Source organism: Lithobates pipiens, unplaced genomic scaffold (genome assembly GCF_037356315.1).
Source record: "Lithobates pipiens isolate NorthernLeopardFrog02 unplaced genomic scaffold, aLitPip1_a1.2 Scaffold_8, whole genome shotgun sequence".
Lineage (NCBI taxonomy): Eukaryota > Metazoa > Chordata > Amphibia > Anura > Ranidae > Lithobates > Lithobates pipiens.
In genome coordinates, this window is record NW_027507903.1 from 208,697,804 (window position 1) to 208,712,060 (window position 14,257).

The 14,257-nt window shown below is 42.8% G+C and overlaps 1 protein-coding gene across 1 annotated transcript in view; it reads right to left on the reverse strand.

Annotated features, from left to right (window-relative positions):
• Window positions 1–14,257, reverse strand: part of LOC143960255 (F-actin-capping protein subunit alpha-2-like) — an 80,695-nt gene that overhangs the window by 35,789 nt on the left and 30,649 nt on the right. The window contains exons 4-6 of the mRNA XM_077468639.1: window positions 8,888–8,951; window positions 5,568–5,774; window positions 5,350–5,429 (exon numbers count right to left, since the gene is read on the reverse strand). Of these exons, the coding sequence (XP_077324765.1) occupies window positions 5,350–5,429; window positions 5,568–5,774; window positions 8,888–8,951 (351 nt within the window). The remainder of the gene's footprint in view (window positions 1–5,349; window positions 5,430–5,567; window positions 5,775–8,887; window positions 8,952–14,257) is intronic.

A 14,257-nucleotide genomic window follows, 5' to 3' on the forward strand; every position in this document is an offset into this window, starting at 1 on the left:
CCCACTTGAAATCGTTTGGATGTATTTGTCCAAATCATCCCCAAATAGCAGATCCCCATGGAAAGGAAAACCAACTCGGAGCTTTTTGCATGGTGCTTGGGCTGACCAATTTTTTAACCACAGGATTCTAAGCATGTGTACTAGCACAAGCGAAAGACAGGATGCCTGGTGAATAGAAACTTTAATGGTGTTTATGGCAAAACATAATGCTCTTGGTAGTTTGGCCAAATCCCCGGCTTGCTGTACAGGAACCTCTTTAAAGGCCTGTCTAAACTGGTCCTTTAGGGATTGACAGATGCCTATTGCAGCGACTGCAGGCAGAGTAATGGCACCTGCTAAAGAAAAAAAAAAAAAAAAAAAAAAAAAAAAAAAGTGTATTTTAAACAGGAATTCCAACCTTTTATCTGTTGGATCCTTAAGCATTTGAGCATTGTCTAATGGACAAGTAATGCCGTGTACACACGGCCGGACTTTGACAGCAAAGGTCCGACGGAATGAATCGTGTGTGGGCTTCATCTGACCTTTGCTGTCAAAAAAAAAAAAATCACAGACTTTAGATTTAGAACACGTTTCAAATCTTTCCGACGGACTTGAGTCCGGTGGAAAAGTCTGTTAATCTGTATGCTAGTCCAACGGATGAAAACCAACGCTAGGGCAGCTATTGGCTACTGGCTATGAACTTCCTAGTCCGGTCATAAGTCATCACGTTCAAATCTGTCAGACTTTGGTGTGATTATGTGTGGCCAAGACTGTTCATGCCGAAAGTCCGCCCTAGTCTGCTAGAAAGTCCGGTCATGTGTACACAACGTTAGGCTTTTATATTCACACTGGAAAAAAAAAAAAAAAATCACAGCGTCAACTGCTGGTACATTCAAATTTTTGGTGAATTCTCCTCTATGGGATAGAGAACAGAGAATCTCTTTGGAGGGAGAAAATGCTTATCTGGGTGATCCCATTCAGCATAAATAAGCTGTTCTAGTAATGCATGAACAGAAAACGCATGCAAAGGCTGTGAAGGTTTTAAAGGAACCCAAGGAAGAAACCGAACTTTCAGCTGACTCTGTTAGGGGTAGCTTGAAAGTGGAACGAACCATTTCCGTAAGGGACTGTACCAGTAATTTCTCAGATTGCGAGGCTGAAAAAGGTGGTTTCCTCTGCAGGAGTAATCGGTTTGTCTTTCCTCCTGATCACCTGAGGGAAACTGCTCATCATCTACCCACTGTCCCCTTGGCAAAGAGTCTAAGGTGGAGGAGGGAGATCTATCATGCTTCCTATCCTTTTGGATGGAGGATGTGATTAAAGCCACTAATCTTCCCTCACGGTGCTTTGGCTCACCAATTTTTCAGCCATAGAACTCTGCGAGAATGCACTAGTCCAAGCATAAGCCGTGAGGATTGAATGATAGTGCGTCGATACACCAGTCCATTGCTGGGCTTGCTGATCATGCAGACTCTTAAGTATCTCCACAAACTGTTCCTTAATGGACTGAGATACACCAATTTCCGCAAGAACCGGCTGCGCTACTCAACTTGCTAAAGACATATTGCTTTTAGAAAGCAACTTTTTATCTGTTGGATCCTTTAACATTAGCACATTATCCACCGGACAGGCGAGACTCTTGTTCACTGAGGCGATTGCAGCATCAATTGCTGGAACCCCCCCCATTTCTTATAGAAATCCTCTTCCATAGGATAAATTGTGGAGAATTTCTTAGGAGGAAAAAATTGTTTATCTAGATGTTCCCATTCAGAATACATAAGCTTTTTTAGCCATGCATGAATAGGAAAAGCATCCCCAGATGGAGGAGGTTTTAATGATCCCAAATTAGAGGTGGGTTCCTCAAGAGCCTGCGCAGCAAAAAGGTTGAACGAACCAATTTAGTAAGAGAGTGCACAAGTAACCTGTCTTGTGATGCTACACCTCCTATATTGGCATCCCCGGAAGAGGATATATAAGTATCGTCCAAATCTTTGGGAAGATCTACCCGATCCCCTGCACCTCAATAAGAGGGTCCTGAGCACTAGATGGGGATCTGCTATGTTTAGACCCACCATGGAGAGATATCCATGGTGGGTCAATCTTCTTTTCTAAATTACAAATGGTAGAAGAAAAAAACCTCTTGTGTGATATATACAGGGACTGAAGTGTCTAGTGCAGCTGCAACAACAGTCTCCCCTGATGGCTCAATCTGACTGGCCGTATCATTCTCAGAGGAGGATGACATTCTTTTGGAAATGGATTGTGAAACCATTGACCCTTTAGAACCCTTAGAGGAGTTTCTGGTCCCTTTATCACTCATAGCCTGAAGCACAAAGCAGAGGCACTACCAGCAAAAGAAAGTACACTCCTAGGTTATAGTCCAGCGCTATAAGCTGCTATTAATAGCTAGCCTGGTAAAGTAATAATATGTCAAAGGGAATGCCTGTGTCACCAAACCTGAAGCAAGCCAACCTCCTGCTCATGTGTCCCTCCACAGCCAGCAGCAGCTACACACACAGTGCTTTAAAAACTTCCTCCACGTGTGATCGGCATCTGGCGCCATTAGCCCCGCCCCCGTGCCAATTACACCCCCCTTCTTTCAAAAGAAAGTGTCTTCACCATGCAAGCGACAGACTTCAGGCACGTTGCAAACAGCTGATATGGCGGCGGAGGGTAAAAACTACCGCTGAGCGGCCGTGCGGTTTGTCTTTTGGCATACAAGTCCCCCGAAGGGGAAGATTCCAACATTGGGGGTGCAGGAGGAGAACCAGTCCCCCCTTTCTTACTGGAGGATCTGCTTGTGGCTGGAGAAGAGGAGAAATTAAGGCTTTGGACACAGCGCCGTTTCCAGCATCAGGCGGTGAGTGCTAAATACAGCCCCCAGTAGCGACACATGGGCATGACAACATAACTCAAAAAGGAGTAATACTTAAGAAAATCTCCACTTACCTTTCCTCGCTGCAGGGTTATCTGAAATAAACCCAATCTTCACCCTTTCACGGTGGGCTCCGAAACCTTCACGAACAGGGGAACCTAGAGGTTTCCCACAATCCTGGACCTGCAACAGCACCCTGCCAGTAAACCTTTATGGCCTTACTACCAAAAAGTACTGGATCCCAGGGTCCAGCTCTCTAAAAAGAGAAGCATTCGCAAGCAAAACCTTGTTTCTTCGGACATGAGGCCCGGGACCATTCCTTTAGCCCATGAAAGGACACTCTAAACGGATCCGGTCAGCGTGGCTAGCCCCACCAAGGATTGCTTCTAGTGGAGCTCAGCACAGCACATCTTTACTCGTGACCAACACCTTAGACACTGGTGAAAAAAAAATGACTCCCAGGAGTGGGAGGGGTAATATAATGAGTACACTTCTTGCCTTAGGGTGTGCCAGTGTCCATCACCTATCAGTGGCCCTATAACCCACATAGTAACTACTATGGCTCTGTGTCCCCTGATGAATGAAAAAAAAAAAAAAAAAAAAAAAAAAAAAAAGGGAAGAGTGGCTTTTTATTTATTTTTTATCACATGTGCACAAGAGGCCTAAAGCATGTTTAGCCGAGTATAAATGAGTATATTACAACACTGGCAATGAAGAAGAATTTACTTGTTTATACGCTTATGCACCACATGCCTATACTCCAAATCATTCAAGGTCTTTACACATATTTTACTCAGATTCAACAAATTCATGAGTCAAATATGACGCCCATATACAAGAGGCCCAAATGGGTCATATTCTCTTGCAGGCCTCTCCCATCAAGGTTTCTAGGCTGTCCTTGCCAATATGAGCCTGAAACTAATCTAGTTCCCATTTCCTGGTCTCCTTAGCAAAGGAGTGACCTAAAAAATACTGCGGTCCAAGCACTTTTAGCTCACAGCTGGCAAAATCTATCTCAGAACAGTTGAGATGCAACAGTTTTTTTGTATTTAATCATCTCTGCAGTTTTTATTTTTTGTGCTATAAAATAAAAAAATAGCAACAATTTTGAAAACAACAACAACAACAACAACAACACACACACACACACACACACACACACACACACACTTGTACTTTTTGCTATAATAAATATCCCCCCCTTTTTTTTCTCCGTTTAGGCCGATATGTATGCATCTACATATTCTTGGTAATAAAAAAAACATTTTTGGGCCCAATGGCATTTATACAGCGATCAGTGCCATAAAAAATGCACTGATGACTGTAAAAATTTCACCGGCAGCAAAGGGGTTAAACACTAGGGAGCGATCAAGGGGTTAACTATGTTCCCACTCTGTGTTCTAACTGAAGTGGGGATGGGACTGTCTAGGGGAGATGACAGATTGCTGTTCATACTTTGTATGAACAGACAGTCTTCTCCTCTCAGAGAACCGGATACTGTGTTTACACACAGATTTTCGGTTCTTGGTGTGTCACGAGCGATTGTGGGTGCCCAGTGGTCATCGCAACCACCGGGCGCTCGCAGCGGCTCCAGGAGCGAGCAGCGGGTGTGCCCCTCCGGCAGCGCACACCCCTATAGTGGCTACAGGGCGAAGCGACGTTACATAGTTTCGCCCAGCCGTGCCATTCTGCCGCAGTAAAACTGCGGCGGCTGGTCAGCAAGTGGTTAAAGGAGCTTTAACGTACTTTTTCTTCAGTCTTCCGTGGTGAGTGTGCATACAAGCCATTGCGGTTGAGTGACTTGCTTATAGTTTCCTTTGAAACAATTGTACTGTCCAATTCCAGGTCTTTCTGAAGCTCTCCACAAGTGGCCCTTGGCTAAAGGACAACTTTTCTGATAATTCTTTTCACGCCTACGTCAGAAATTTTGCGAGGAGCACCAGGTCGTGGCCGGTTCATGGTGAAATTATGTTCTATCCATTTCCGGATTATGACCCCAACATTGCTCACTGAAACATTCAGAAGTTTAGAAAAACCCTTCTGTAACCAATGCCATCAGCATGGTTTGCAACGAGGTTGCAAAGGTCTTTAGAGAGATCTTTGCTTTTAACCAGGAGATGAGTTTCTTGTGTGACACCTTGGTAATGAGACACCTTTTTATAGCCCATCAGTTGAGACTGAACCAGCTGATATTAATTAGCACTGAATAGGGGCAGTATTGCATCCTAATTACTGATAGACTTCCGCTGGCGTCTTGGCTTTCCATGCCTTTCTGCACCTCCCTTTCTTCATTTGTTCAATACTTTTTCCCTGTGTTATTCAATTTTATTACACACAACTTAATTTCTAAACTTGTTTTGGTTTCTTTGCATGTATGGAATGCATAGGTTGTTACCGATCTGTGGTGAAAATGCCACATCAATAGCACCTTTAGAAATACATTAATCTGCTGTATCAAAAAAAAAAAAAAAAAAAAAAAAGGAAAGGAGACTTACCAGAAGTTTTTAGCTTGAAACTGATGACTCTCAATACATACAATTATTGTTTGCTGTCCATCAATTGTTTTGCCATATACCTAAGGTAACAAATGCAATTGGTATGAAATGAGAGGTAAAATACCACTGACAGAGCTATATGACAAAAACACAATTTTTATGAAAATATTCACAGTTAAAAGAAACATTCTGTAAATGCAGAAGGTTTTTCTACTTACAGTACTAACTCCATTAGGATAATGATCTTTCACATAGGATCTCACTGCAGTGTCCACAACATTCCTCCAGGATTCTATGGCATTTTCTCCCTCATGAGGCCTGGGATCACTGGCTTCCTTTCTTAAGTGATCAAATCTAAATGAAATCTTGTTCTTTGGATCCAAAAACCTCCCATTACCAAGGTCTCCATGTTCAGTTATTAATACCTAGTGAAAACAAATATTTTTTTTCTCAATTCTATTATCCTGAGATGAAGACTGCAAAACTTTTGCTTAGTTTGAGCTGGTAAACCACTGCTATTCCTTCAGGAGATTCTGTACTGACACTTGTGAACCTTGTAAAAAATAAACCTAACATGAAAAAGACCAAGAGTAATGCCCACTAACTAATCATTTGCAGATATAGTTGTGAGGGGGGAATGGGGAGATTCCATTGTGAAATAATCTTGAAGTACATGAGGAAATATAGCATGCAGAAGAGAAAACTGGTATCGACACAATAGAAATTGCAAAATACCTGCCAGCGGCTGGTAAACAGGGTTTTGGTGAAAAGAACACTTTAAAGAAAACCTGTCATTAGAGAACGGTTGCTACGTATAGCTCTCACAGTGGTCATATAATCAGGAGTCCAACCCGCTGTCTCCCTACAACAAACCAACTGAAAGCTGACAGGGAGCTGACAGGGAGCTGACAGGGAGCTGACAGGGAGCTGACAGGGAGCTGACAGGGAGCTGACAGGGAGCTGACAGGGAGCTGACAGGGAGCTGACAGGGAGCTCGGTCAGTGTGCTGGGAGCGTGCAGTGAATACCCTCTCAGGGCTGAGGGTTGGGTCACACCAGAATTTGTACGTTACTGGTGCGTTTCTGCATACACCTTTACATGAGCTTTGAACGCATTCAAGTGCATTTTTTCCCGCTTTTTTGTAATTTTGACTTAATAAAATGATTGAACAAGAAAAACATTTTTTTCTTAAGTCTCAAAAAGAGGAGTGAAAATGCCTACAAAGCATCTTTGTTTTAGCAACAATAAAACAGATTCTGTCTGTATAGGATTTAAATCAGGCATGTCCAAAGTCCGGCCTGGCTATCAGGGCTGTCAGATGAGCGACCCCCTGCCGAGCTGTTCATCGGCACTGTGAGAAGCTCCTCAGCCCCAAAAGTGAAAGTAAAGTGCAGAGGAGTGTGCTGTGCTCTCTGCTTCCCCCTACAGTGCAGTACCCGGCTGAATGAGGAAGCTGGAAAGGTACTGTACTATGCTAAAAGCTAGATTAGTTTTAAAAGGTCTGCATATGTCTGTGTGTGCGCATTTGTCTACATGCTACTTTTAATCTAGACCCCCTCCCCCCCATTCCTGTACCATCAGAACTGCTTTTGTAAGGCTTGTGTGTGATTGCAGCCAGGACTGCTGCTCCTCTGCAAAGCAATCCATGCACAGATCGCTTTTCAGAGGCATTTGAAAGGCAGTAAAGAGGCATTATGTTGCCTCCTCACCACCCGTTTTAAGCCCGTAAATGCTGCATCACTATACCGCAACTGTGCAATCCACACAGTTGCGGGGTAGTTGAAGTGCAGGCCCATTCACCCTGGGTATACCTCCAGCTGCAGCCATATCATGTGTACACCCCCAGCTGTTCCCTCTGGAGCTAAAGGGGGAGAAGTTAGGGGTGGTAAAAACAGCTTAACCATGTAGTTTTACTGCCCCTCCAACCCGACATGTGAACAAGCCCTTGGTTCACATCTGTGTGGCTGCGTGTAGGGAAGCCCATTAATATCAATGGGCTTCCCTACCCACAAAAATGCAGGGAAAGAAGTCCCCAATCTTTTTTTATTTTTATTGAACTGCACCAAAAGCACCCCGTGTTTTCCAATGTGTGGGGTACCATTACCCCTAAAGAGCAGAGGCAAAATAATTCTTGTTGGGCAGTGTATTAGTGCTTGAACGAACACGCAGACAAAATTTTAATGGTTCAATAGTCGGTCCTAGTGTATGTTCACTTCATAAAATCTGGCCCTCTTTGAAAAAAGTTTGGACACCCCTGATTTAAAATGTTTAAGACATTTTAAGCCATTAACTAAAGTAGCATATCACACAGATGAACTTGAAAAAGATGTAAAGGCTTTGGTATGAAAGAGGTGTTGCCATTTAAAAAAAAAGAAAGTCAGAAGCTACAAATACTGCAGCTGCTGACTTAATAAATCGGACACTTACCTGTCCCAGTGTCCAGCGATGTGGGGGAATCGAAGCTCTGCTTGTCTCCTCCTTCGTTCGGCGCAGACATTGTAACTTTTTTCCCAAATGTTTTTTTTTTTTTATTAGATGCAACTCCAATTTAAAGTAGTCTGCAGAAGTAGAACTATGAATTATATACTTCAATAAGAAGGAAAAACAAGAAATGGGGAGGTAGTGGAGCAGGTTAGATGTAAGGGAAAAAAAAATTAAAAATCTTTATTTTCATTATGACAATGCTTTCCTTTGAGGTCATATCCTGCTTCTCCTTATGAACGCTCCATTGCTTGGCGCGTTCAGCTGCTTGGAGAATCTGCATATTACAAACATTGCAGTTGATTTACTAAGATTGGAGAGTGCAAAATTTGGTGCAGTTGTGCATGGTAGCCAATTGGCTTCTAACGTCAGCTTGTTCAATTAAGCTATTAAAAAACCTCCGGTTTGAGTAAATCAACCCCAATGTCTGCTCTTATAGGCCCCAAGTGGATATAAATTTGACTGGTTTAGCAGAATTTCAATCCATACATGGGCAGGAAGGTTGCACAGATGTTGATCTACAACTACCCCGTCGGATTTTCCCTGATTGATCAGTGCCGCTGGCAGTGCTGATCAGCTTTTTATGACAACGTGAGTCTCCCTATTGGCTGAGTGTTAAGGATCACTTTTCTACTACCGCACGTATGTGTTAAGGTAGCAGGAAGAGATTAATTTTCCACATCACTAAGAACAAATATGAAGACTTTAAATTCTTGCTGCATGCTCATTTTATGTTACTCAGACATCACTGAAGCCAGAGATGGGCAGGCAACGCCAATTTTTAGAAGGAATGGCAGCCAACAAATCTTTTTATTCACAGGTGTACCTAAACATTAATTGCAACGGAAATAGTTTGATGCTGTCATTCTAAATAGTTGACTAATCTTAATTGCAATTTCGGAACGTGGCCCATAGGCTTACTTTTTTTTTTTTTTTTTTAATAATTCCATAAACCTTACAACACATTTAGAAAAATTAACAATAGAAAAATAAACGCTATAACAGAAACCAACAGTTTTTGAAGGAAAAATATCAAGCTATGCAGAATAAGACATACCTGATCTTCGTAGCCTTCAACTTTTACTGGAGTGAACTGATCCAAGTTGTACTGTGCAAAAGCACTGGATGTGAAGAAAAAAAAAAAATAACCGTAAATATTGAATGCCAAATATCCTAAAACAAAACTTTACATCACACAAATCAATGGACCATGACAAATTACATTAATTTATCCTTCCCATGAATGAAAAAAAATTATTTTCTGGATCAAAGGTAATGTGGTTTCTGGACCCAGGACTGTAAATATTAGATGTCAGAGACTGAAAAGTCTTGGTTTTAAACAAGATAGACCTTGTCTGAGAGACCTGGATTGAGTGAAGAAAAATTAGTAAGGGACGCTCTATCAAATGTTTACCAGAATCTGTGCCCACGTTGGGAAGATTGCAATTCATTTCTTTTGTGATCATAAATAAATGAGGGCTAATCATCATAGCAGGGACACAGACAGCAATGAAAACCTTAGAGGTTCTAACCCTTTCCCAGTCTCTCTACCTTTTAGTATGTAGCTGAACTCATGGATGGAAAATACATATTGATACTGCACATTTGTGCCATGAACATAAATTGTTGCATACTGCCATTGATATGATAAAATGTCACCCATTCATTTTACCAACCTTTGTTACTCTATTGTAGGCTTTACTAGCAGGTATTTAAAGAGGGATTCCACCAAAAAAAAAAAAAAAAAAAAATTAAAAGCCAGCAGCTATAAATACTACAGCTGCTGACTTTTAATAAATGGACACTCACCTGTCCCGGGTTCCGGCGATGCCGGCAGCCGAGGCCGATCGATCGCTCGGCTCTCGGCTGCTGCCGCCACCATTCTAGGTGAGGGAATCAGGAAGTGAAGCGAATCGGCTTCACTTCCCGGTTCCCTACTGCGCATGCGCGAGCCGCGCAATAGGAAATCTCCGCGCTGTCACTGGGACCAGTGTGTGTCCCAGCAGACAGCGCGGCAGGGCAGGAAATGGCGTAGACTCCCACGGGAGTCTATGCCCGGAAGTGGGTGAAAATACCTGTCTTTGACAGGTATCTCCACCCCCCTCCCCCTGAAAGGTGTCAATTGTGACACCGGAGGGGGGGAGGGATCCGATCAGCGGAGGTTCCACTTTAGGGTGGAATCCCGCTTTAAGATACAGATATCTGGCATTTAATAATAGGAAAATTAAATTGCTCTGCCAGTAGTTTGCTGCCTTCTGGACTTTTTTTTTTGGTCAATTATCTTTGCAAAGTTTCTTATGTCTCATATTGAATGAAGGAAGAACAGATAATACCATTTGATAAAAAGACCATTATGTATTTTAACTAAAGAATGTACATACATTGTCTATTTCAACCTCATTAAACTATAGTCCTTTACACAGCAGTACTCTTGATTACAGAATTAAGGGAGGATCAGCTCCTTCATTATCCACTCACAGCCTGGGGAGGGTCATTAGTCAAGCTGTGCTGCCTGACTGCAGTGGACGTTAAAGGGGTTGTATACCCTCATGCTTTTTCACCTTAATGCATCTTATGCATTAAGGTGAAAAAACACCTGGCAGTGACCGGCCCCCCAGCACCCCCCGTTTTACTTACCTGAGCCCTAGAACTTGACCCGATGGGGGGACACTGTCTTTCTGCATGGGGTTCTTGGCTCTTGATTGGATAGATTGATAGCAGCGCAGCCATTGGCTCCCACTGCCGGGGCCGAGTCATACATTCGGCGGCTATGAACACCGAATGCTGGACTCAAGAGCGTGCCTGCAAGGTAACCCCCTCATGAGAGCGCTTCTCCTAGGGGGTTATCTGATGTGGGGAGGAGCCGCTAGACCTGCCAGTGGACCCCAAGGGAGGATGATCAGGGCCACTCTGTGCAAAACTAGCTGCACAGTGGAGGCAAGTAGGATAGGTCTCAAAAAACCAAAAAAAAAAAAAAAACCCTTACAATCACTTTAAAGAACCTTCCTGTACTGGAAGGATTTCAAGGCTGCCTGAACAGAATTACAAATCTTTTGTTAGGCAAGGTCCTCTGCATATACACCATTATCAAAAGTTGTGGGACACCTGCATCTACACGCACATGAACTTTAATGCCATCCCAGTCTTAGTCCGTAGGGTTCAACATTGAGTTGAGGCCTACCCTATGCAGCTAGAATGCTTCAACTCTTCTGATAAGGCTGTCCACAAGATTTAGGAGTGTGTCTATGGGAACGCTTGCGTATTCTTCAAGAAACACAGTTGTGAGATCAGGCACTGATGTTGGATGAGAAGGCCTGGCTTGCAGTCTCCACTCTAATTCATCCCAAAAGTGTTCAGGACTCAGTGTACAGTCCAGTCAAGTTCCTCCACCCCAAATTCGCTCATCCATGTCTTTATGGATGCAAAATTGCAAAGACTTTAATGATATAATCATCATCAGTACATAATATCAAAAGATTTGGAGAATCTGGAGAAATCTGTGCGCAAGGGACAGGGCCAAAATGCAATATTGGATGCCCATCATCTTAGGGCCCTCAGATGGCACTGCATTAAAAACAGGCATAGTTCTGTGATGAACGCCACTGCATGGGCTCAGGAATACTTCCAAAAATCTTTGTGAAAAACAGTCTGCCATGTCATCCAAAAATGCATGGTGAAAACTATCATGAAGAAAACAAGCTGTATCTGAACATGATCCAGAAATGTCACCATTTTCTATGGGCCAAAGCTCATTTAAAATTGTCTGCTACAAAGTAGAAAAAAGTTCTGTGGTCAAGACAAATCAAAATTTGGCATTGTTTTGGCAACCAACCATTAGCGCTGCATCCTCTGGTCTGAGGAGGAGAGGGAACCTTCTGGTTTGTTTTCAGAGCTCAGTTCAAAAGCCTGCATCTCTGCTGGTATGGGGGTGCATAATACATATGGAACGGGCAGCTTGCACATCTGGAAAGGCTCCATCAATGCTGAAAGATATATCCAGCATATTCTCCCATCCAGACAACATATTTTTCAGCAAAGACCCTGCATATTTTGGCAGGACAATGCTAAACTGCATACATATGACAACAGCATGGCATAGCAGAATAGTTTGGGTGCTTAACTGGCATTCCTGCAGTACAGACCTTTCACAAATTGAAAATATTAGGCGCACACCTTGAAAACTAAAAATGAAGACGACCCAGGACTGTTTAACTATTAGAATCCTATATTAGGCAAAAATGGGACTCTCCTCCTAAAACACCAGCAACTGGTCTCAGTTCCCAGACATTTACAGTGTTGTTAAAAGAAGAGTGGATGCACCATAAACGGTAAAGATGGCCCTGTCCCACCTTTTTTGAGACATGCTGCTCAGACATAAAATTTCGAAATTACATTATTTTCTTCTTAAAATACGACATTTTAAGCATTTGATATGTTTTCTATTGTGAATAAAATAAGAGTGTGATGGACTGCCTGACACCCCGACTGAGTATCTTCGCCAAACTACAGCTTCCTCCACTCTGGAACCAGAATATATCAATTTCAGCTCAAACCTCCTTTATCATCAGGACCAGGACCAGTATATTGGGTTAGGGCTGTAGATGACAAAAATGTATCCCAAGCATCAGACAGAACCAACGTTGGAGTGAAACAGGACTATGAACAGCACAGCATGTATACCCAAAAACCTCCCATGAGAACATTACATGGAAAAAAAAAAAAAAGGAAGACACAACCACACACAAGAAAACAGTGGATTCCTTCCCTGCACCTGGCAGTCTGGACTCTGGGAGGTGACTAAAGTGAGAGCTTATCACCTAAACCTACATTACAGCAAACAAGAATTGATGTCAGAAAACCTGTAACTGAAAATAAAGTTTAACCCCACAAATGCTGGAATTCACCCCCTGCATGTAAGACATCACTCCAGGAGTATAGTTCCAGTATGCCAAGGGGTCCCAAAAAAAAAAAAAAAAAAGTCCAGTCCTAAATGCATGGATAGGCGGTATAATTTATGGCCAGCCAGGTACCCAGGGAAGTGATATATCCCTCTTGGAGAAATGGTTCATTGTAACCCCAAGGTGGGGAGGGGCTCCTTAGTCCAAGGTCCATAGTTGGTGGGAAGAAGGCTGGGTCCCAGGCCCTTCCAGGAGCCCAAGTCACAGTGGTGACAATGAGTTTGAGATTTTCAAATCATTGCATTCTGTTTTTAAGTAGGTTTTACACATTTTGTAGTCAAGACCATTCACAGACAGACTGCATATCATTAGTGTTTTTCCTTGTAATGCCACCAAGTTTGTTAATATGAAAAAATATTGCTTATGGCATTAACAGTGTCGAGTTTATCTGTGTAAGACCCCTTTCACACCAGGGTCAGGCGCTATAGCGTTAGAAATAGCGCCTGCAATCCGCCCAAAAAAAGCTGCACCATTGTCTGGGCTTTCACACTACAGCGGTGCGCTGGCAGGACGTCAGTGAAAAGTCCTGCCAGCAGCTTCTTTGGAGCAATGAAGGAGCGGTGTGTTTACCGCTCCTCCACCACTGCTCCCCATTGAAATCAATGGGGCAGCGCTGTAATACCGCTGGCAAAATGGCGCTATTGCGGCGTATTGCCGACGGTTTTAACCCTTTCTTGCCCGCTAGCGGGGGTAAAAGCGCTCCCCGCTGATGGGCGAAATGCGCCGCAAATCCGGCGGTAAAACGCTGCTAAAAATAGCTGCGTTTTACCGCCCACGCTATGGGCGGTGTGGTGTGAAAGGGGTCTCACTGGAAAGGCACACAGATTGTCTATAAAATTTCTGATAATGTCAGCGCATGGCTAAATACTAAATTTAAGCTGCCCATACATTATACAATTTTATTGCACACTATTCCTTTAGATTTATCAAAACCATATAATATGGAAGTCAAACCTAAACACTTTAAATTTGTATGCAATCAGGCAGGCCCTTGCACTATATACAGTGCATACGGAAAGTATTCACAGCGCTTTACTTTTTCCAAAATTAATTCAATTCAATATTTTCCTCAAAATTCTACATACACTACCCTATAATGACAACATGTAAGAAGTTTGTTTGGAATTGTTGCTAATTTATTTAAAAATCACATGTATATAAAGTATTCACAGCCTTTGCACAATACTTTGTTAAAGCACCTTTGGCACCAATTATAGCCTCAAGTCTTTAATATGATGCTACAAGCCTGGCACACCTATTTTTGGGCAGCTTTTCCCATTCTACTTTGCAGGACCTCTCAATCTCCAGTTAGGTTGGATGGGGAGTGAAGTTCGCAGCCATTTTCAGATCTCTCCAGAGATGTTTAATCGGGTTCAAGTCTGGGCCACTTAAGGCAATTCATAGATTTGTCCCATAGCCACTGCTTTATTATCCTGGCTATGTGCTTAGGGTTGTTGTCCTGTTGAAAG